Source organism: Malassezia restricta, chromosome I (genome assembly GCF_003290485.1).
Source record: "Malassezia restricta chromosome I, complete sequence".
Lineage (NCBI taxonomy): Eukaryota > Fungi > Basidiomycota > Malasseziomycetes > Malasseziales > Malasseziaceae > Malassezia > Malassezia restricta.
Window position 1 is genome coordinate 961,033 of NC_040193.1, and position 18,012 is coordinate 979,044.

The 18,012-nt window shown below is 62.7% G+C and overlaps 12 protein-coding genes across 12 annotated transcripts; 9 read left to right on the plus strand and 3 right to left on the minus strand.

The window, feature by feature from the left end:
- Nucleotides 1–6: 6 nt before the first annotated feature.
- MRET_0564 (dipeptidylpeptidase) lies at nt 7–2,136 on the plus strand (the record flags this gene model as incomplete). Its single annotated transcript, XM_027627191.1, has 1 exon — nt 7–2,136. The coding sequence occupies one exon, from the start codon at nt 7–9 to the stop codon at nt 2,134–2,136; it is 2,130 nt and encodes a 709-aa protein (XP_027482774.1).
- A 59-nt stretch (nt 2,137–2,195) lies between these two features.
- MRET_0565 (replication factor C subunit 3/5) lies at nt 2,196–3,280 on the plus strand (the record flags this gene model as incomplete). Its single annotated transcript, XM_027627192.1, has 2 exons — nt 2,196–3,146; nt 3,173–3,280. The coding sequence occupies 2 exons, from the start codon at nt 2,196–2,198 to the stop codon at nt 3,278–3,280; spliced, it is 1,059 nt and encodes a 352-aa protein (XP_027482775.1).
- Nucleotides 3,281–3,380: 100 nt separating this feature from the next.
- Nucleotides 3,381–4,931, plus strand: MRET_0566 (alanine transaminase; the record flags this gene model as incomplete). Its single annotated transcript, XM_027627193.1, has 1 exon — nt 3,381–4,931. One exon carries the CDS (start codon nt 3,381–3,383, stop codon nt 4,929–4,931), a length of 1,551 nt encoding a protein of 516 aa, XP_027482772.1.
- Nucleotides 4,932–5,182: 251 nt separating this feature from the next.
- Nucleotides 5,183–6,190, plus strand: MRET_0567 (uncharacterized protein; the record flags this gene model as incomplete). Its single annotated transcript, XM_027627194.1, has 1 exon — nt 5,183–6,190. The coding sequence occupies one exon, from the start codon at nt 5,183–5,185 to the stop codon at nt 6,188–6,190; it is 1,008 nt and encodes a 335-aa protein (XP_027482773.1).
- Nucleotides 6,191–6,311: 121 nt separating this feature from the next.
- MRET_0568 (small subunit ribosomal protein S11) lies at nt 6,312–6,914 on the plus strand (the record flags this gene model as incomplete). The annotated part of the gene is made up of 1 exon (XM_027627195.1): nt 6,312–6,914. One exon carries the CDS (start codon nt 6,312–6,314, stop codon nt 6,912–6,914), a length of 603 nt encoding a protein of 200 aa, XP_027482766.1.
- Nucleotides 6,915–6,923: 9 nt separating this feature from the next.
- MRET_0569 (small subunit ribosomal protein S9) lies at nt 6,924–7,973 on the minus strand (the record flags this gene model as incomplete). The annotated part of the gene is made up of 2 exons (XM_027627196.1): nt 6,924–7,015; nt 7,043–7,973. The coding sequence occupies 2 exons, from the start codon at nt 7,971–7,973 to the stop codon at nt 6,924–6,926; spliced, it is 1,023 nt and encodes a 340-aa protein (XP_027482767.1).
- Nucleotides 7,974–8,080: 107 nt separating this feature from the next.
- MRET_0570 (uncharacterized protein) lies at nt 8,081–8,543 on the plus strand (the record flags this gene model as incomplete). The annotated part of the gene is made up of 2 exons (XM_027627197.1): nt 8,081–8,351; nt 8,380–8,543. The coding sequence occupies 2 exons, from the start codon at nt 8,081–8,083 to the stop codon at nt 8,541–8,543; spliced, it is 435 nt and encodes a 144-aa protein (XP_027482716.1).
- A 68-nt stretch (nt 8,544–8,611) lies between these two features.
- On the plus strand, nt 8,612–14,209 carry MRET_0571 (phosphatidylinositol 4-kinase A; the record flags this gene model as incomplete). The annotated part of the gene is made up of 1 exon (XM_027627198.1): nt 8,612–14,209. The coding sequence occupies one exon, from the start codon at nt 8,612–8,614 to the stop codon at nt 14,207–14,209; it is 5,598 nt and encodes a 1,865-aa protein (XP_027482715.1).
- MRET_0572 (coiled-coil domain protein 12) lies at nt 14,210–14,647 on the minus strand (the record flags this gene model as incomplete). The annotated part of the gene is made up of 1 exon (XM_027627199.1): nt 14,210–14,647. One exon carries the CDS (start codon nt 14,645–14,647, stop codon nt 14,210–14,212), a length of 438 nt encoding a protein of 145 aa, XP_027482718.1.
- A 127-nt stretch (nt 14,648–14,774) lies between these two features.
- Nucleotides 14,775–16,388, plus strand: MRET_0573 (mitochondrial splicing suppressor protein 51; the record flags this gene model as incomplete). Its single annotated transcript, XM_027627200.1, has 1 exon — nt 14,775–16,388. The coding sequence occupies one exon, from the start codon at nt 14,775–14,777 to the stop codon at nt 16,386–16,388; it is 1,614 nt and encodes a 537-aa protein (XP_027482717.1).
- An 80-nt stretch (nt 16,389–16,468) lies between these two features.
- MRET_0574 (urease accessory protein) lies at nt 16,469–17,266 on the plus strand (the record flags this gene model as incomplete). The annotated part of the gene is made up of 1 exon (XM_027627201.1): nt 16,469–17,266. One exon carries the CDS (start codon nt 16,469–16,471, stop codon nt 17,264–17,266), a length of 798 nt encoding a protein of 265 aa, XP_027482720.1.
- MRET_0575 (endoplasmic reticulum-based factor for assembly of V-ATPase) lies at nt 17,263–17,937 on the minus strand (the record flags this gene model as incomplete). The annotated part of the gene is made up of 1 exon (XM_027627202.1): nt 17,263–17,937. One exon carries the CDS (start codon nt 17,935–17,937, stop codon nt 17,263–17,265), a length of 675 nt encoding a protein of 224 aa, XP_027482719.1.
- Between the last annotated feature and the right edge of the window lie 75 nt (nt 17,938–18,012).

The following is an 18,012-nucleotide window of genomic DNA, read 5'->3' on the forward strand; positions in this document are numbered from 1 at the left end:
GGTGAGATGGGGCGGTGCCTAGGAGCGGCGTGGAGCATCGTGGGGGTGCTCGCTCTGGTACTGCAGACGTATGCGCGTCCGCTTACACCCAAGCTGCTTTTGGAGGCCCCACGTCCCGCGTCACATGTGGCTGTGAATGCACCAGGCACAGCGGCCTTGCTGGGTGTAGAAATGCCTTCGACCACGACAGGCGATGTATCCAAGGCTTTGTATTACATTCCTCTAGACCCGCCCGCTTCTTGGGAGCACAAACAAGCATCGTTGCTTCAAAATGGCACCAACGACGCAGTCTTCTTGGATGAGGACACGTTTGTCTTCGTGAAGGACCAGCAGCTGCACTGCCGTTCGCTGCGCGAAGACAAGAGCGAGCTTCTACTGCATTTACCCAAAGGCATCCAGCATATGCAGAGTGTGAGGACAGCCAAAGACACGGCCACGTTGGCATTCTCGGCCATGGTGTTTGACGACGGAGATATCTACGCACAGCACCCAGAGCAAGAGGCAGCATGGCAACGTGCTAAAGTATACGATCAGCTATTTATTCGACATTGGGACCAGTGGCAGCACCCTCAGCAGCGCACGCAGCTCTTTGCGCTGGATTTGTACAGGCACCAGAGTGGATGGACCGTGCGAGACAAGATCCGGAATCTGCTCCAAGCAACTCGACTCGAATCGCCGGTGGGACCGCTGGGTGATGCGAGCGATTTCAGTCTGTCGCGCCATTATGTGGCCTTTACAGCCAAGGACCCAGACGCGCCACCAGCTTGGCACACGCGCCAGCACATCTACCTGGTGCCTCTTGATGGACACGCCCCGCCCAAACGCATTAGCCTCGCTGAGAACCGTGGCTGGGCAGGCACACCTGTGATATCACCCAACGAGGATATGGTCCTGTTCCTTCAGCAGTACAAAGATGGATTCGAGAGCGATCGCAAGGTACTGCAAGCTTATCTTATGGAGGGGGGTCAGCAGGTCGAGATCTTTCCGGATTGGGACGTGTCTCCCGACACACTTTCCTTTTCGTCGGATGGACGCACGCTGTATGCGGTCGTTCCTGAGGACGAGCAGCGCAAGGTGTATGCCATCTCGGTGCAGGGCGCGTCGTTTTCCGACAAACACGCGCTGGTGGTCGATGGCTCGGCCTCGTCGCCCACCCAGCTTCCAGATGGACGCCTCATCTATGTTTTATCGACTCTTCAAAGTCCGAATGACGTGTACCTTTATGATAGGGGGCAAACGACGCGTCTCACGCATTTTTGGCAGTGGTCTGATGCGCATCGTGACGTGGACATGGGTCCTGTGCCTGAGCGCTTCACATACCAAGGCGCAGACGGCGTAACGATGCATGGATGGCTCATCAAACCACCGTCGTATGAAGCCGACGTCAAGGCAGGCAAGAAGCTGCCTCTTGCGGTGCTGCTGCATGGCGGCCCAGAAGGCGACTGGAGCAATGGGTGGTCGACGCGATGGAATCCCGTGGCATTCGCGGCAGCAGGCTTTGTCGTGACGACTCTGGATCCATCTGGGTCCATTGGGTTTGGGCAGGCTCTGACGGATCGCGTCCTGGAACACTGGGGCGATCGAGTCAAGGAAGACGTTTTGCGAGGGGTGCATCATGTGCTTGACACGCATACTTACTTGGATCGTGATCGTGTCGTGGCTGCTGGCGCGAGTTTTGGCGGGTACATGGTGAACTGGCTGCAGGGGCACAACCAAGGCAAGCTGTTCAAGGCTTTTGTGACACACGACGGCATCTTCCATCTCGAAAGTATGTACTATTCTACGGAGGAGCTCTACTTTCCGGAGTCAGAACTAGGCGGCTTACCGTGGACGTCGCCGCATCTATACGAGGCGTTTAGCCCGCACCGCCATGTGGCTGCATGGTCCACGCCCCATTTGATCGTGCACGGCGGACGTGATTTTCGACTGAGCCCTGCCCAGGGCATTTCGGCCTTTACAGCCCTCCAGCGCCGTCATGTTCCGTCTCGCCTGCTCTTCTTCCCTGATGAGGGACACTGGGTCCTCGATCCACGTAACTCGTTGCAATGGCACGAGCAAGTGTTGGGCTGGCTCCAATATTGGTCCCGCCCACCTGCCACCGCTCTCACGGACCACCAAGCGGTGTTCTCCACGTGACGTCGAGAAACGCTCGGTGCGCGGCTGCGTCGGGGGCCGTTTTTGACGCGTGTGTGGCCATGTTGTATGTAGACAAGTACCGGCCCAAGGACCTGAGTGAGCTGAACTATCACCTGCACCTCACCGAGCAGCTCGAGAGTCTGGTGGCGAGTGCAGATGTGCCGCATTTGCTGTTTTACGGGCCGAGTGGTGCAGGAAAAAAGACGCGTATTACGTGTCTGCTCAAGGCCTTGTATGGCCCTGGTGCCCACAAGCTCAAGGTCGACCAGCGTGTGTTTTTGAATCCGAGCAAGCGCAAGATTGAAGTCAACCTCATTAGCAGCAACTACCACACAGAGATCACGCCGAGTGATGCAGGCATATACGATCGCCTCGTTATCCAGGATATTCTCAAGGAAATCGCCCAGACGCAGCAAGTCGATCAAAATGCCGCACGACGATTTAAAACTGTCGTGATCAACGAGGCAGACTCGCTTTCGCGCGATGCTCAGGCCGCACTGCGTCGAACGATGGAAAAGTATATGCGCAATATGCGCCTCATTCTATGTGCGAATAGCACTTCGCGCATCATCGCACCGATTCGTTCCCGGTGCCTTTTGCTGCGTGTCGGTGCACCGAAAGATGAAGATGTGATGCGCGTCCTTCGGCACGTCGCCAAGCGCGAAAAGTTCCACCTGCCCGACAACATATCGAGCGACATTGCACGAAACGCCGATGGCAATGTGCGCAAAGCCATCCTTGTCTTGGAGACATTACGTGTGCAGTCTCCCGATTTGTCTGGGCCTGTGGCCATTGCGCAGCCAGACTGGCAAGTGTATTGTGAGCGCACAGCCGACATGATCGTCAGTGAGCAGTCCCCTGCACGGCTCCTGGAGGTGCGTGGACGCCTGTACGAGCTGCTGGTGCACGCCATTCCGGCCTCTCTGATTTTCAAGACACTGGCACACGACATTGTCCGCCGAGTCGATGAGTCGCTTCGCGCGAGTATTATCGAAAAAGCCGCTTTCTACGTACGTATACATTTTTCTAACGACAGGAACTGCGATGTGTGTCAGGGAACAAGCCCATATTCCATCTTGAGGCCTTCGTGGCTCAGGTCATGTTTCTCCAAAAGAGCCTGCTCTTAGGCATGGACCTAGAATAGCCGCTAGATCCTGCTCATAGTGAGCACGTGATGAATGACTGTACGACTTCCCCAAGTCCCCATCGTTTCTTATCGACCGCGTGAAACGTTGGCCGAGAGCATGTCCTCTTTCCTCTCGCGAAAGCTGCTTTGGCGCCGCTCTTTCGTAACGGCCACGCTTCCGCGGCACGTATTCCGCAAGGATACGATCAATCCTTCGGTGCAGTATGTGGCATATGCTGTGCGCGGAGAAATCCCGCTGAAGGCGGCAGAGTACGAAAAGCGCTTGCGACTTGGTGACAAGCTGCCGTTCGATTCGATCGTTTGGACCAATATTGGAAACCCGCAGCAGCAGCCTATGCTGGGCCAGGAACCTATCACATTTTGGCGCCAGGTGGCAGCCCTCACCGAGTACCCACAGCTGTTGGACATGCCCGCGGCCGTGCGGGATTCGATGTTCCCCAGCGACGTGCAGGAGCGCGCGCAGGAACTGCTGAAAGCGTTTGGCAGTGTGGGTGCTTATACGGCTTCTAAAGGCGTGCCTCTTGTGCGTCAGCACGTCTCGGACTTTTTGCAGCAGCGCGATGGATATGCGGAAAATATCGAGAACATTTATCTGACGGCGGGTGCTTCGTCGGGCATTTCCGCGCTACTGCAAATACTCATGCGCCCGAATCGTGATGGTCTGTTGATTCCTATCCCGCAATACCCATTGTACTCAGCATCGGCATCCCTGTTGAATCTGGCCGCCCTCACCTATCGTCTGGATGCCCAGCAGCACTGGGAGCCCTCTCTGACCGACATAAAAGCCAAGATTGACGAAGCGCGTAGCCAGGGCATTGAGCCGCGTGTCATTGTGGTCATCAACCCTGGAAATCCTACGGGTGCCTGCATGACACGCGCCGAGGTCGAGGACATGATCAAACTGGCCCATCGAGAGAGTCTGGCAATTTTTGCCGATGAAGTGTATCAAGATAATGTGTACAACAAAGACCGTCCCTTTGTGCCGTTCCGTCGCGTGCTGATGGAGTTGCAAAACAGTCAAGATGCGTCAGAGCGTGAGATTGGCTCGTCCGTGGAACTGGTGTCTTTCCACAGCACGAGCAAGGGCATGGTGGGCGAATGTGGACGCCGTGGTGGCTTTTTCGTGCTGAACAACATGGATGCAGAGGTTGAGGCTCAGATCAACAAAGTTGTGAGCATGAGCCTGTGTCCGCCCACCCAAGGACAGATTGGTGTCGATTTATTGGTGCGTCCACCAAAGCCGGATGAACCGAGCTATGAGCTATGGCGTCATCAGATGGACTCGATTTACCACACGCTGCGATCGCGTTCTCAGCTGATTGCCGACAGCCTGAACCGTCTCCCTGGCATATTTGCTGAGCCGGCCATGGGAGCGCTGTATGTGCTTCCACGTGTTCATCTCCCGAAGAGTGTGTCTGACCGGGCGCGTCAGCTGGGCAAGAAGGTCGACGAGCTGTACTGCCTTGAGTTGTTGGACGAGACAGGCATTTGTGTCGTGCCGGGCTCAGGCTTTAGCTACGAACCTGAGGTGTTGGAGGACGGCTCGACGCTTTCGTGCTTCCGTATCACGGTGCTGGCGAAGGAGACGCAGGCCATGGTAGATCGATTTACGCGCTTTCACCGCGCCTTTATGGACAAGTATCCATGAAAACTTCGTGCCTAGGCGGCGGCACTTGAGCCCAGGCTGTTATGCGTACATAGTCATCTAATCTGATTGGCCACAAAGCAACCCCCTGCATACCTGCATGCATGCGTCAGGAGCCACAGATGGGTGGAGGGCCAGGCATCTCTTTCAGGACCCCGGGAGCAAAACGAGGGGACAAGGCGTGCTGAGAGCCACGCACCCATCATCGACCACGTTGGATTGCCTCGCACATCGCGGCGGCCACACAGTGTACCATGCCCTCTGCGCTTGCTAGCCAAAGTGTCGTGGATCGAAGTTGGGAGAAACTCCCTACGCCACCTTCCTCAGGTGGAGCTGATGATGTAACCGTACCACAGAAGCATACATCACGGCGTGTTCATTTGTGTAGCGAAGCGGCTACGCTCGACGACTCTTTGGATGAATATACACACAGTGCGAAGAAGCGCGCGTGTCTACGACCACCTGATGTACTTACTCCGCCCAGTACACGTGGCAGACGTATGACCGACAAGCTGGGGCTCCATGCGGCTGCGGAGAGACACCAAGAGCGGCGAACTCGGCATATACGGCAGTGCAGTGATGTATCGGAGGATCCATCTTCTCTGTTTGACGGTATGGATTTGTTTTCGCCGTCGCGTTTGGGGCGGCGTGCGGAAAAGGCGCGCGACACGACACCACCGCCGTTTTTGTCGGCGTACGAGTCGCGACCTGTGCGGGATACGCCACATAATCCATTCGTCGAAGGTGGACCGGCAGACGTAGGCTTCACTGGTGTGAATGCCTCGAATGCGCTCCTGCGGGCCATGGCACGGCCGGCCCGGCAGCCAGACACGACGGTCTTTGTGTTTCGAGGACAGCGTGTCATGTACAGAGACGCAGAGTCAAGGCACCCGGCCCCTCTGTATGAGAATGTGCCTTCACCGCCTCGGCCGCGCACCTTGTTCCCCACGAAGCAGCGGACAGGTATGCCGACGTACGCGGCCCGCCGCCATGCGCTATCGGACGATGAGGCGCCGCCTATGAACTCGACGCGCCGGCGAAATCTGTTTGCCGACGAGCTAGCGAATCCGCACCGACGAGCGCAGCCGCTCCCTGCGGCTGGGGATGACGTGGATGCGCGATGGCTTGCGTCTGATGCGCCGGCTGACGGTACCAGCCGCTCCCAGTATGAGATACCTGCGAAGAATCGCGAGCTGCTGGCACGGCTAGAGCGAGTGGATTGGGACGAGGACGAGGACGAGGAGGAGGAGGAGGATAGATAGCGAAGCGCGCTCGGTGGGAGGGGGAAAGGCGTGGGGCTTCTAGTAGGGGCCTACTAGGCCATGTATAATGTTAGGAACACGTGAGGGGGCGTCTTTTTCCATTCTTTTGCCTCTTCCGACCATGCTGCAGCGAGGGATGTGGGGGCTGCGAGGCGCCGTGCGTCGATCGGCCGTGCGGTCGATGCCGTGGCGGGCGTACTCGCAAAGTGCGCTGGGATCAGATGCGCTGCCCGCGCCGAGGGAGCAGAAAGTGTCGCTAGACTCGGCGGTGGAATTCACGCCGGTGCCCGAGATGTCGGCGCCGACGCCGCCGCCGAAGCCCGTGTCGGACGTGCTGGGCCTGCCTAGCGCGTCTCGGCCGCACCGCTTGCACATCAAGTCGTCGCGCAATAATACCATTGTCACATTTACGATGCCGACGGGGGAGCCATTGGTGGGAGAGAGTGGCGGCACCGTGGGCTTTAAAAAGGCGCAGCGCTCGGGCTACGAGGCTGGGTACCGAGCGGCTGTGCGTGTGTTTCAGCACATTGTCGCACATCGAGCGCAGTGGGGTGTGAAGGATATCGAGGTGCTGTGGAATGGCTTTGGCCAGGGTCGTGAGGCCGTGTTTCGGGCGCTGCAGGCCTCGGAAGGCGAAAGCGTGCGGCAGATGGTGCTGGCCATGACGGACAAGACGCCTATCAAGATTGGCGGTGTGCGCCCGAAGAAGCGACGGATGTTGTAGCTATGGACGCTAGCGCTTGACCCATGTGTACGCCTTGCGGGCCTTGGCCAGACCTGGCTTCTTGCGCTCGACCATGCGTGGATCGCGGATCAGGACGCCGTCTGTGGTGAGTGTGGGTGCGAACGTACCTTGTGCCAGTAGATGCTGTACATGCAACTGAATGTTGGTAGCATTTTCGCCCTCTGCGGTGCCGAGGGCCGCCACCAGGGCGTTGGCGACGCCGTGGGCGAGGGCGCCGGCTTGGCCAGAAGCGCCGCCGCCACGAACGATGGCAAAGATGTTGTACATACCGAGCATGCCGGACAGTCGGAGCGGCCACGTCACGATCTCGCGGTGAGCCGTGCGGGAAAAGTACTGGTGCAGGGGCGCGTTGTTGATGAGCATCTCGCCCAATCTCGAAGGCTGCGCGCGTACGAGCCAGACGCGGGCGTGACTGACCTTTCGGCGGCCGCGCGCGTATGCCACGCCGCGCTCGTCGATCAGGCCGCGAGACGGGGTGCCTGTGTGCACGAAGGACGATGCGCTGTCGTCGGTGGAGCGCATGTCGGCGTACGAGTCGAGGACTTCCATGATCTGGTGCACGAGATCGCGCTGGTGCGTGGATGCGCCCGCGGCGAAAGACGAGGTCCCGAGGAAGGCATCGGCCGCGACCTTTTTGTATCGGTGCAGGAGCGAGAGGCGCGAGGTGACGCTGCGGTGCTGCGACGCACGCAGCGTGAGACCGAGTCGACTGCCGAGGCGATCGCGGGACATCCAGGTCATGGGCTTGCCGGATGCAGCGGGCGGCGGTGCGTTGGGTGCGAGGACGCACGCCTTTTCGAGCTCGCGCTTGACTTCGCGCGTGAGCTGGTCGATCATGTGCAGGGTGTCCATGAACGACGGCTTGGCCGTGTAGTAGGTCGGCGACAGGGGCTTGAGGCGTTCAGGCGCCGGTGGGTGTGGGCGGGGCAGGCGGTGGTGCGCTTGCCATGTGTGTGCAAGCCGGAGGGTATGCGAGCGGGGTGCTACCGCTGCCGCGCGCGGCACGCGGGCGCCTAGTGTGCCGGCCCAAGACCACATACGGCAGAGGCGAAAAGCGACGAGCCACGCGGACGAAGAAGGCGCTGACGTCACGTGGCAGCCCAGGCGGAGGGCCGGCGCCGCCGCCGGTGCGCTGTGGCGTCTCGATGCACAGCCGTGCGTTTGTCGTGCGGGTGCCGCACGCTGCGTGCCCTGTGATGGGCCTGCAAGTCGTTGTGATGCAGGACACGCTGCTGGTGTGGTGTGGCGCGGTGCCGTCGGATATCGAGGACGAGGCGCGTGATGGGGCGTATGCGGGTGCGCTGAGCCGCGACTGGAGCGTGGCGATGCATGTGCCGTCCTCGACGACGATGACGACGTCCCTGTATCGTGCGGCGTATCATGACGACGTGTCGCGGCGCATGTCGGAGCGTCTAGGTACGTTGGGTGGCGAAGCTCACATGAGCTACGAAGCTCGGTCTGCGGCAATTGTACCTCTCGCTGGATCTGCCGGATGTGCTCGTGCCGCGCGGCGCGGCTGCGCTGGCGCCCGAGGACGCGCGCGCTCTGCAGGCGCTGGAGCGCGGCCTTCGCGAGGGGCTGCAACGAGCTAGCGAGGCCTCGTCATAGATCACGTGCGCCGTAGGATCGGGGGGCGGGGGACGGCGCGCCGCGCGGCCTCCCGACCACGAGTGTGGATGGACGTGTTGGATCAGCCGACGCATGCGTTGATTCTGAGCGACCTCGCTGCGTGTCTCGCGCAGGAGGCCGCGGATGGCACGCTTGACTCGAGTGATTTTGCGGCGTTCCAGAGCAGTGATGCGTCCTCGAGCACGCTGGCGCTGGGCTACTTTAGTGTGTCGGATGTGCGGGCGGTGCTGGCGCAGGCGCGCTTCGCGAGTGCGTTGGCCGATGCGATGAGCCAGGCGCCGGCGCGCGATGCGACGAGTGCGTCGCACGTGTACATGGAGCATGTGTCGCGCACGCTGTGTGCGACGGCGGAGCACATGCCGCGCGCCGACTTTGACGAGAGTCTGCAGGTGCGTGGGCAGTGGCCGATGGCCGATGAGCTGGCGTACGCGGTCGTCGAGGGCCTGCTCAAGATCGGAGCGTGCGTGGCGTCGATGCGTGCGCCGACGCAGGCGGCGCTGCTGCAGCTCGTCCGCGGCCTGTGTGCGCAGCTGCGTGCGTCGGGTGCGTGGGACGAGCAGCGGCGCTGGGCGTGCCGCTGCGTGCCGCAGCTGCATGGGGTGGCGCGGGCGATGCAGGCGGTCGCGTTTGTGTGGGACGAGGCGTCGATCGCGCCGATGGCGGAGGAGCTCGGGGCGCTCGCGCTCGAGGCGCAGACTGTGTATCGTCTGGATGCGCTGCTGCTGACGCTGCCGTCGCAGTCGGCGGCGCTGCAGCAGAGCCGGGCGTGGGCTGAGCGGCGTGGCTGTACGCCGCTCGTGCCTGCGACGCCGAGCAAGCACGCGCTCGATGCGGGCGACGTGCTGCTGGAGCAGTATGTGCGCCTAGGCGTGCCGCTGAGTGGCCAGCTCGTGGCGTCGTGCAGTCTGCGTGCGCTCGCGTCGATCGTTGCGCAGGCGGCCGTGCCGCAGGCCGCTTCCGCGCAGCGCGCGTCGGCGTGGGCGTGCCTGGTGCGTGGCACGCTGCCTGTGCGCCTGCCGATGCCGTCGGTCGTGCACGCGGCGTACGAGGCGCGCACGTCTGACGGCGCCGAGCATGCCGAGCTGTATGCGAGTGAGCAGCTGTGTGCGTCGCTCCAGCTGCTCATCGTGGGTGCGGCGACGCGCACGGACGACGTGACGTACGCGTGGGACGCGCTGTGCGACGTGCTGAGCGAGCGAGCGCCGTCGCACGATGTGGCGTCGCAGTGCGCAGCGCTCGAAGGCGCCGCGGTCCTCGCGCATGTGCGTCCGACGCTCTCGCTCAAGCTGCTGCACCACATCCGGCGGTGGGTGCAGGCGCCGACGTCGGTCGCGACGCTCGATGCGCACGCGGACCTGGCGGCGGCGTGCATGGCGGCGTGCATCCGCGCCTCGGGGCAAGACGAGGCGGCGGCGTCGACGATGTACACGATGCTGAATCACGTCTCGCGCGAGGCGCACGCGATCATCGTCCACACGACGCTGGCCGTGCTCACGCGCCTCGCGCGCGAGATGCGTGTGCCGTCGTACACGGCACTCGTCGTGTCGCTGCTGCTGCAGCGTACGCAGGCGCCGGGGCAGCTGCCGATCGGCATCGTGTTCTCGCACCTCGTGCCGCTCGCGGCCGCGTCGCCGCGCTCGGGCTTCGTGAACATGTACACGGCGCTGGGCGATGCGATGCGCCATGCGCTGCAGCACGGCGATAGCGCGCAGTGGGAGCGCTTGCAGCATGCGTCGCTGCAGCTGGCGCGCGCGCTGACGCCGGCGGCCGAGGCGCAGGGCCGCGACGCGGACGCGGCGGCGGGCGAAGCGACGCCGTGCCTGCGGAAGGAGCTGATGCTGCCGGACGTGCTGGCGCTCGTGATCGAGGCGGGCACGCGGCGGGCGGGCGGCCGGGCGGCCGTGCAGGGCCTCGTGCACATCGTCGCGGCGCTGCTGGCGCACGCGGACATGCACGTCCACTGGCAGCCGCCCGCCGAGCTCGTGTACCTGTTCCGCAACGCGTGGATCGTCATGGTGCTCGTTGGCGGCGTGTCGTCGCTGACGGCGCCGATGCCGCACGGCGATCCGCTGAACACGATCGCGCTCAAGACGCCGACGCTCGTGCCCGCGACGGCGCGCAACTACCTCGACGACGACATCGACACGTACAATGTGCTGCGCCACGACGCGCTCGCTACGTCGGCGGACGCGCTGCGCCACGCGCTGTCGCCCGTCCTCGGCCACCGCGCGCTCGAGACGCGCGCGCTGTCGCTCGCGCGCCTCGCGTTCGTGTACGCCGTGCTGCACGTCGAGTGGCGCCGCGCGGCGTGCGGCCGTCCGTCGATGGCGCTGTGCTACCTCGTGCATCCGGGCATCGCGACGTCGTCCGTGCACGCGCCGCTGCGTGCGGTGATCGAGCGCACGTTTGCCGCGTTCCTCGTGCATGTGTCGGAGCGCTGCCACACGCACACGGCCGACGCGTGCCTCGCGAGCGAGGCGCGCAACATGCTCGTCGCGCTGTGCCACACGCGCGCGGCCGTGCGCGATGAGGCGCACTCGTACTTGGAGCGCCTCGTGCCGGCGTGTCCGTGGCTGTTTGCGCGCGCCGAGGTCGTGGCGACGATGCTCGAGCTCGTCACGCTCGTCAGCCGCGGCTGCGACGGCGAGCTGACGTCCGCGTTCATGCCGCAGTACACCTTCACCTCCGCCCTCGCGGGCGTGTCGATCGACCTCTCGGACGTGTACGCGGACCGCCGCGCCCTGCTCGAGAGCGTGTCGCGCCGCGTGCGCGATATCCTCACGCGCGTGCAGATCGACGTGCCCGGCGCGCTGCACGGCGCGCTCCTGCGCTACCTGCAGGCCGACACGGCCGCCGACGGCCTCGGCGCGACGCTCGCGCTGGATGTCGCGCGCGGCCGCACGCAGCGCGTCGGCTTCAGCCAGGTGCGCTGCGACGACGCGGGGCATGTCACGCACGCGCTGCTCGTGCAGAGCGCGTCGCTCGGCTGGACGGCCGCGACGCCCGAGGCCACGCTCCGCGCGCAGATCCAGGCGCTCGCGGCCTCCGCACTGCACTCGCACGACGCGCTCGACGGCTTCGTGTACCGCTGCGCCGCGCTCCTCGTGCAGCAGGCGACGCCCGACGCCGACGTACTCTCGGCGCTCGTCCGCGTGCCGATGCAGGTGTGTACGAAGACAGCGCTGCGCGCCGCGACGCGCGCCTGGTCGTGGCTGCTCGCCGAGCGCCCCGCGGCGATGGCCGCGCTCGTCTGCGCCATCGCCGAGCACTGGGCGGACGCCGCGCGCCAGCGCCGCGGCCTGTACACGACGCAGCTGCCCGCCCAGGCCCCGCTGTCGCGCAAGACGGACATGTCGGCGACGGACCCCGCGCGCATCGCCCGCGAGACCAGCCTCGCCGACGAGCTCCTCGCCGGCCACCTCCTCGTCCTCCAGCTGCTCAGCGACTGCCTCGAACGCGCGCGCAGCAGCGATGCCACGCTCGTCGCCGTGCTTTGCCGCCTCGTCCTGCACATGGCCGACGCCGCGCCGGCGCTGTGCCTGCATCCGCTCGCGCGACTCGCCCACACGGCGCTCGTGCAGTTCAGCTTGCGTGTGCTCGAGGCCGCGCGCCTCGACGTGTTCATCGAGGCGCGTCTGCGTGACGCCGTGTGCCGCCTCGCCCTCGCCTGGTTCGCACAGCCGCCCGTGTGGTCGTACGGCGGCGACCTGCGCCGCGGCGCCGAGGAACTCTTGCACGTGCGCGCCGTCATGGCCCTGCTGCGCCACGCGACGCTGCGAGCCGACACGTTCGTGTCGTCGTCGACCGCGCACACCACGCAGCACACGATGCTGCACAGCACGCAGCGCCTCGTCCCGCACTGCCCGCTCGCGCGCGCCGTCGAGCACGTCCAGCAGTGCCTCCATCTGCTGCAGGCGCTCTACGCCAGCGAAGAGGCGCGCCTGCTCGTGTGGCTGCACCCGACGCAGCATGCCAAGGGCGCGCCGCCCAGCGTGCAGGTGCAGCGCGGCGACCTGCTCACAGCCTGGCGCCTCGATCCACGCGTCGCCGTGCACATGATCGAGCGCTTCCCCCAGCCCGAGCTGCGCACCGAGCTCGCGCAGCTCATCAGCGCCGAGCCGCACCGCGTGACGCATTGCAGCGCCGCCCTGCGCCTGTTCCTCACGCAGCAGCCCACACCCCGCGCCCTCCGCTGGCTGCTCGCATGGGCGCCCGTCGCGCCCGTCGACGCCATCGACATGCTCACGCCCGACGGCGGCGGCCGCCACCCCATGGTCCTGCAGTACGCCATGCGCACGCTCGCCGAGCACCCCGTCGACCTGGTCTTTTTCTACGTGCCCCAGCTCGTCCAGACATTGCGCGAGGACGTGTATGGCTACATCGCTCAGTTCATCCTGCATACGTCGCTCGTCTCCCAGCTCTTCTGCCACCAGATCATCTGGAACATGGAGGCGAACAAGTACAAGGACGACTTGGCCGAAGTCGAAGACCCGCTCAAACCCACGCTCGACGCCATGATCCAGCGCATCGTCGGCCAGCTCACGGGCGAGGCGCAGGCATACTATGAGCGCGAGTTCGCCTTCTTCAAAAAGGTCACCGGCATCTCAGGCTCGCTGCGCCCGTACGTCAAGTGCTCCAAGCCGGAAAAGAAGGCCAAGATTGACGAGGAAATGGCCAAGATCGCGGTCGAGGAAGGTGTGTACCTGCCATCCAACCCCGACGGCGCCGTCGTCGACATCGACCGCACGTCCGGTCGTCCGCTCCAGTCAGCCGCCAAGACCCCGTTCATGGCCACGTTCAAGGTGCGCCGCGCCGTCGCGGAGCGCACGAACCCCGACGATCCACCACACGTCGACGTGTGGCAGAGCGCCATCTTCAAGGTCGGCGACGACTGCCGCCAGGACATGCTCGCCCTGCAGGTCATCGCGCAGTTCAAAAACATCTTCATGGCCATCGGACTCGACGTGTACCTCGATCCGTACCGCGTCACCGCCACCGCGCCCGGCTGCGGCGTCATTGACGTCGTGCCGAACGCCACATCGCGCGACGAAATGGGCCGCGCCAAGATCAACGACCTGAGCGACTTTTACAAGAACCGCTACGGCGACGAGCACAGCGTCGCGTTCCAGCAGGCCCGCCTCAACTTTATCCAGTCGATGGCGGCCTACTCGGTCGTCTGCCACATTCTGCAAATCCGCGATCGCCACAACGGCAACATCATGTTCGACGGCGAAGGACACGTCGTGCACATCGACTTTGGCTTCCTGTTCGACATCGGACCCGGCGGCATGCGCTTCGAACCATACTCGTTCAAACTGTCCCACGAAATGGTCGACGTCATGGGCGGACACGAATCGCCTGGCTTCGCCATGTTCGAGCAGCTCGTCGTCAAGGCCTACCTCGCCTGCCGCCCCTTTGCCCACGAAATCGTCGCCACCTGTGGCTTGATGCTCGGCACGGACCTGCCCTCATTCAAGGGCAAGGCCACACTCGATCGCCTGCACGAGCGCTTCAAGCCCAACATGACAGAGCGCGAGGCCGCCCTGCATGCCCAGTGGCTCGTCAAAGATGCCTACGGCAACATGCGCGGCACGCTGTACGACCTGATCCAGGAGAAGCAAAACCACATCCCATACCGTAGGTAATCACTCGTTCGCAAGAACATTCGCCACATCCTCCTGCCGGTCGCGACTCGCGCCAAGGCGGCGCACAATCAGCGTGTGTATCGCTTCCTCCGTGCGCGGCTCCAGCAGCGCCAAGCGTGCGTCCAAGTCCCGGCGCAGGTCCCAGTTCGGACGGCGCGGCGCAATATTCGCAAGATCTAGCTCCTCCGCCTGCCTTCGCGTATCTTCCGCCATCACACTCTCTTGCATGTCACGCACATCGTTTTCCACCGTAGAGGCCGCCGCCTCGTCCCGCTGAGGCAATAGGGCCGCGGGCGGCACACTCGAGCGAAAATGCCGCTTCACCCGCTGACCAAACACATTGGCAGAGATCGCTGCCTCATCACCAGCCTCCTCTGCCTGCTTCAACTCGCGAAGCGCCACAATCCGCGCCTTGCGCACCGCGGCCGCTGCTTCCATGAAAAAGAAAGAGACACGCCTCGTTGCGGCCGCAACGAGGTGAGGATGCTTAGGTAAGCCTGTGGACGCGCGCTGGCCAAGGGCCCTCGCCCGCCGCCACGGCACCCAACGCCCTTTCTCGCCCACCATGATGCGGCGGAGTCTCCCTGGCGTGCCCATGGTGCCGAGGCACCATCGCGTGCCGCAGCATGCTAACATGTATGCGCTGCGTATGCATGGACAGGCACGCTCTATATTTGGCCTATTCAAACGCAAACCCAAGGCCGAAGCGCCCGTCGCGCCGCCACCCGTGCTGGGGCCCGACAACTTGTTCCACAAACTGTCCGAGTCGCCGATCCCATCCATGCGTGCGCGTGGCGAACGCATACGATCATTGGCGCCTTGCCCTGTCAGCATGTCCAAGTACGGCGTGCGCAGACTCGTCAACTTTGAGTGCCCAGATTGTGGTTGGCCCACTCATTTCTCAGAGAAGGAGTGGAAGGAAGACACGGAGCACGGTCGTTATGTGGCGCGCCTGCGTGAGGCAAATGAAGATGAGCATGACTTGCGCAGCGGTCGTCCCATGACCGAGTTTCAGCTGCCGCGTGATCAGACCGCCGAGGCGGCCATCAACTTGTCTGGCTGGGACCAGTTCTTCTATACACGCGATTTTCCCTCCATCGAGTCGGAGCGAAGTAAACGCCACGTCTCCAAGCTCCTTACATTCCCGCTGACCATTGTAGGCGCACTGCATGAGTTCAGTCCGTACACGCGCCGCAACTCGCGCTTGACCCATGAGGGACTCCGCTCCCTCACGCCGTTGCGCCAGACACTTCACCCCGAACTGGGCTCAAAGCCACAGCTCGATGCCGTCCGTGTGTTTGTCGTAGGAGCCCGCGCAGAGGCGACACTCCCTCCCGATGTGTGGAACCAGATCTCGTATGTGTTCCCCAACGTCCCAATCCATGTCATACTGATCGGGCCTGAAGCCGCCATCCCACCGAAACATGTCCCGAATCCCTGGAATCATCCTGCGTACAAGGAACGCGCTGCCTCCTTCCCTTTCCCGTCGCGCAGCATCGCCGTGTCAGAAGGCCTCACGCTCACGGTCATCCAGACCACCTATGAGAAAGTCCACGCTCTCTTCGAGCCATTCGATCCATACACAGACGTTTTCTTCGCCTTTGCACCTGGATTCGGATTCCCAAGTGTGATTGCCGTGGAAGAACAGGCTCGACTGCGCGCGGAAGAACGCGAAGACGAGCGCAAAATGCAAGAAGCGCGCGACACATACTATGCCAAGAACGCGCCTTCGGAAGAGGCGCCTCAAGTCGCATTCCGTCCTACGGAGGTGGCCAAGAACCCAGCCGGTGGCGATGTGCCATCGGACGAGCCGGCGCCAGCTGTCGTGGCCATGCGCCCGTCGAAGAACAACTTCACGGCGCTGCAAACAGCACCCGTGGTACAGGCACAGCGTGAATGGGCCCAGGCCATCGGTCAGCTGCTATCGACTCGTTGTGCGCTGTTCGTATCCGGATTTTCGCCCGCGGACGTCGAACGCGACGTATTGGCGTTTGAATCGGTCGAGGGTGTCAGTGGAGAATTTGACTGGCTCCTGACGCCAGGCGAAAACGTCTTTGCCAGCCAGCAGTGGGCGATCGCCGACTTTGATCCGCGTGTGGCTGTGAAGGCCAACTGGGGTCTTTGGGCCGTGCGCGGTAAGCGCTATGATATCCTGGGCCCACAGTGGGACCCACTATAGGAGTGCGCGAGACACGTATGGTTAGTCAGCATTCGCATAGATCGTTCGCGCCCCACAGGGCAGAGTGGCGTCACATCACCATGACAGTCGTATGCGACATGAAAGGCACGCCAAGCGCACAGTCTGATGCAATGCATTCTCACGGGCACTCACATGAACACGGTCATACACATGAAGTGATGGATCACCCAGGCAAGTTCGGTGAGCGCGACTTGCCCAACTATGCCTCGCGCAACTGGACCGAGCGTGCCTTTACGGTGGGTATCGGCGGCCCGGTGGGCTCGGGAAAGACAGCACTGCTGCTTGCTCTATGCAGACGTCTACGTGATACATACAATGTGGGCGTAGTGACGAATGATATCTTCACGCGCGAGGACCAAGAGTTCTTAGTGAAGAACGCAGCTTTGCAAGACGCCAACAGGATTCGCGCCGTGGAAACGGGTGGATGCCCTCATGCGGCGATCCGCGAAGATATATCCGCGAACTTGGAAGTGCTCGAACAGCTCCAAGCAGAGTACGAGACACAGCTCTTGTTTGTCGAAAGTGGCGGCGACAACTTGGCGGCGGCTTTCAGTGTGGAACTGTCTGACTTTCACGTATATGTGATTGATGTGTCAGGCGGTGACAAGATTCCACGCAAGGGTGGTCCGGGTATTTCGCAGTCGGATCTGCTGGTGATTAACAAGATCGACTTGGCCGAGCATGTGGGCGCCTCGTTGGACGTGATGCGTCGCGATGCCGACAAAATGCGGGATGGCGGTCCAACGATATTCACGAGCGTCCGACAGGACCAGGGAGTCGACGCTGTCGTCGATATGATTCTCGCGGCGCGTCGTGCGGCTGGGGCAGATAAAGCTGGCAAGCCCCCGTCACCCTAAGAAGGTGGCAGCTGCGCACGCCGCTGGCGGCGGCGTTGTTGCCGCACAATACGCTTGGTGCGAGAGTGTTTCACAGTACGTCCATACTGCGTATACAGCACGACTTCGGCCGTGCCAATGAGGACCGAAAGTGTGAGAGCCACACTGACTTTCCATAGCGGACTCGCACTGCCTGCGCCCCACCAAACCGCCGCAGCTATCGCAGCCATACTAAGGAGGACGTTCAAAATCGCGCTGATATGCAAGCGTGTTTCGCGCCATGCCAGGCGTTCTTCGTGCGTCGCTCCCCTGTCGGTAGGTGCCGTGTGGTGGATCATAGCGTCATACGTGCGTCGTTCTTGCTCCAAACGAATGGCTTCCAAGGACTCGTCCAGTTCACGAGGACGTTCATACTTCGGTGGTGGGGGTGTATAGATGCGCGCACCGCGCAGTAGCCTATCGAGGCACAGGTCCGGGCGGTCGTGCGAGCTCGCCCATCGCGCCACACGTATCAGTAAATCATGAGGCACTGTCGTATGTTGGCGTGCTATGCTAGGGTCAGCAGGCGTGTCGTGGTTGAGTGGCATGCTTTGCATGCAGTCGCGGATGTCCTTATGTAGGGAAGGTGGCGCTTCAGTTAGCGATAGTAGCTGAGCTACTGTAGCTTCCGGCATGACCAACATGACCGGCATGGCGGGTGCGTTGGGAGGGGTCTAGAAGTGGGGGTGGAATTACGACCTTTTTTTTGATCCATTCATGTGGTCCCT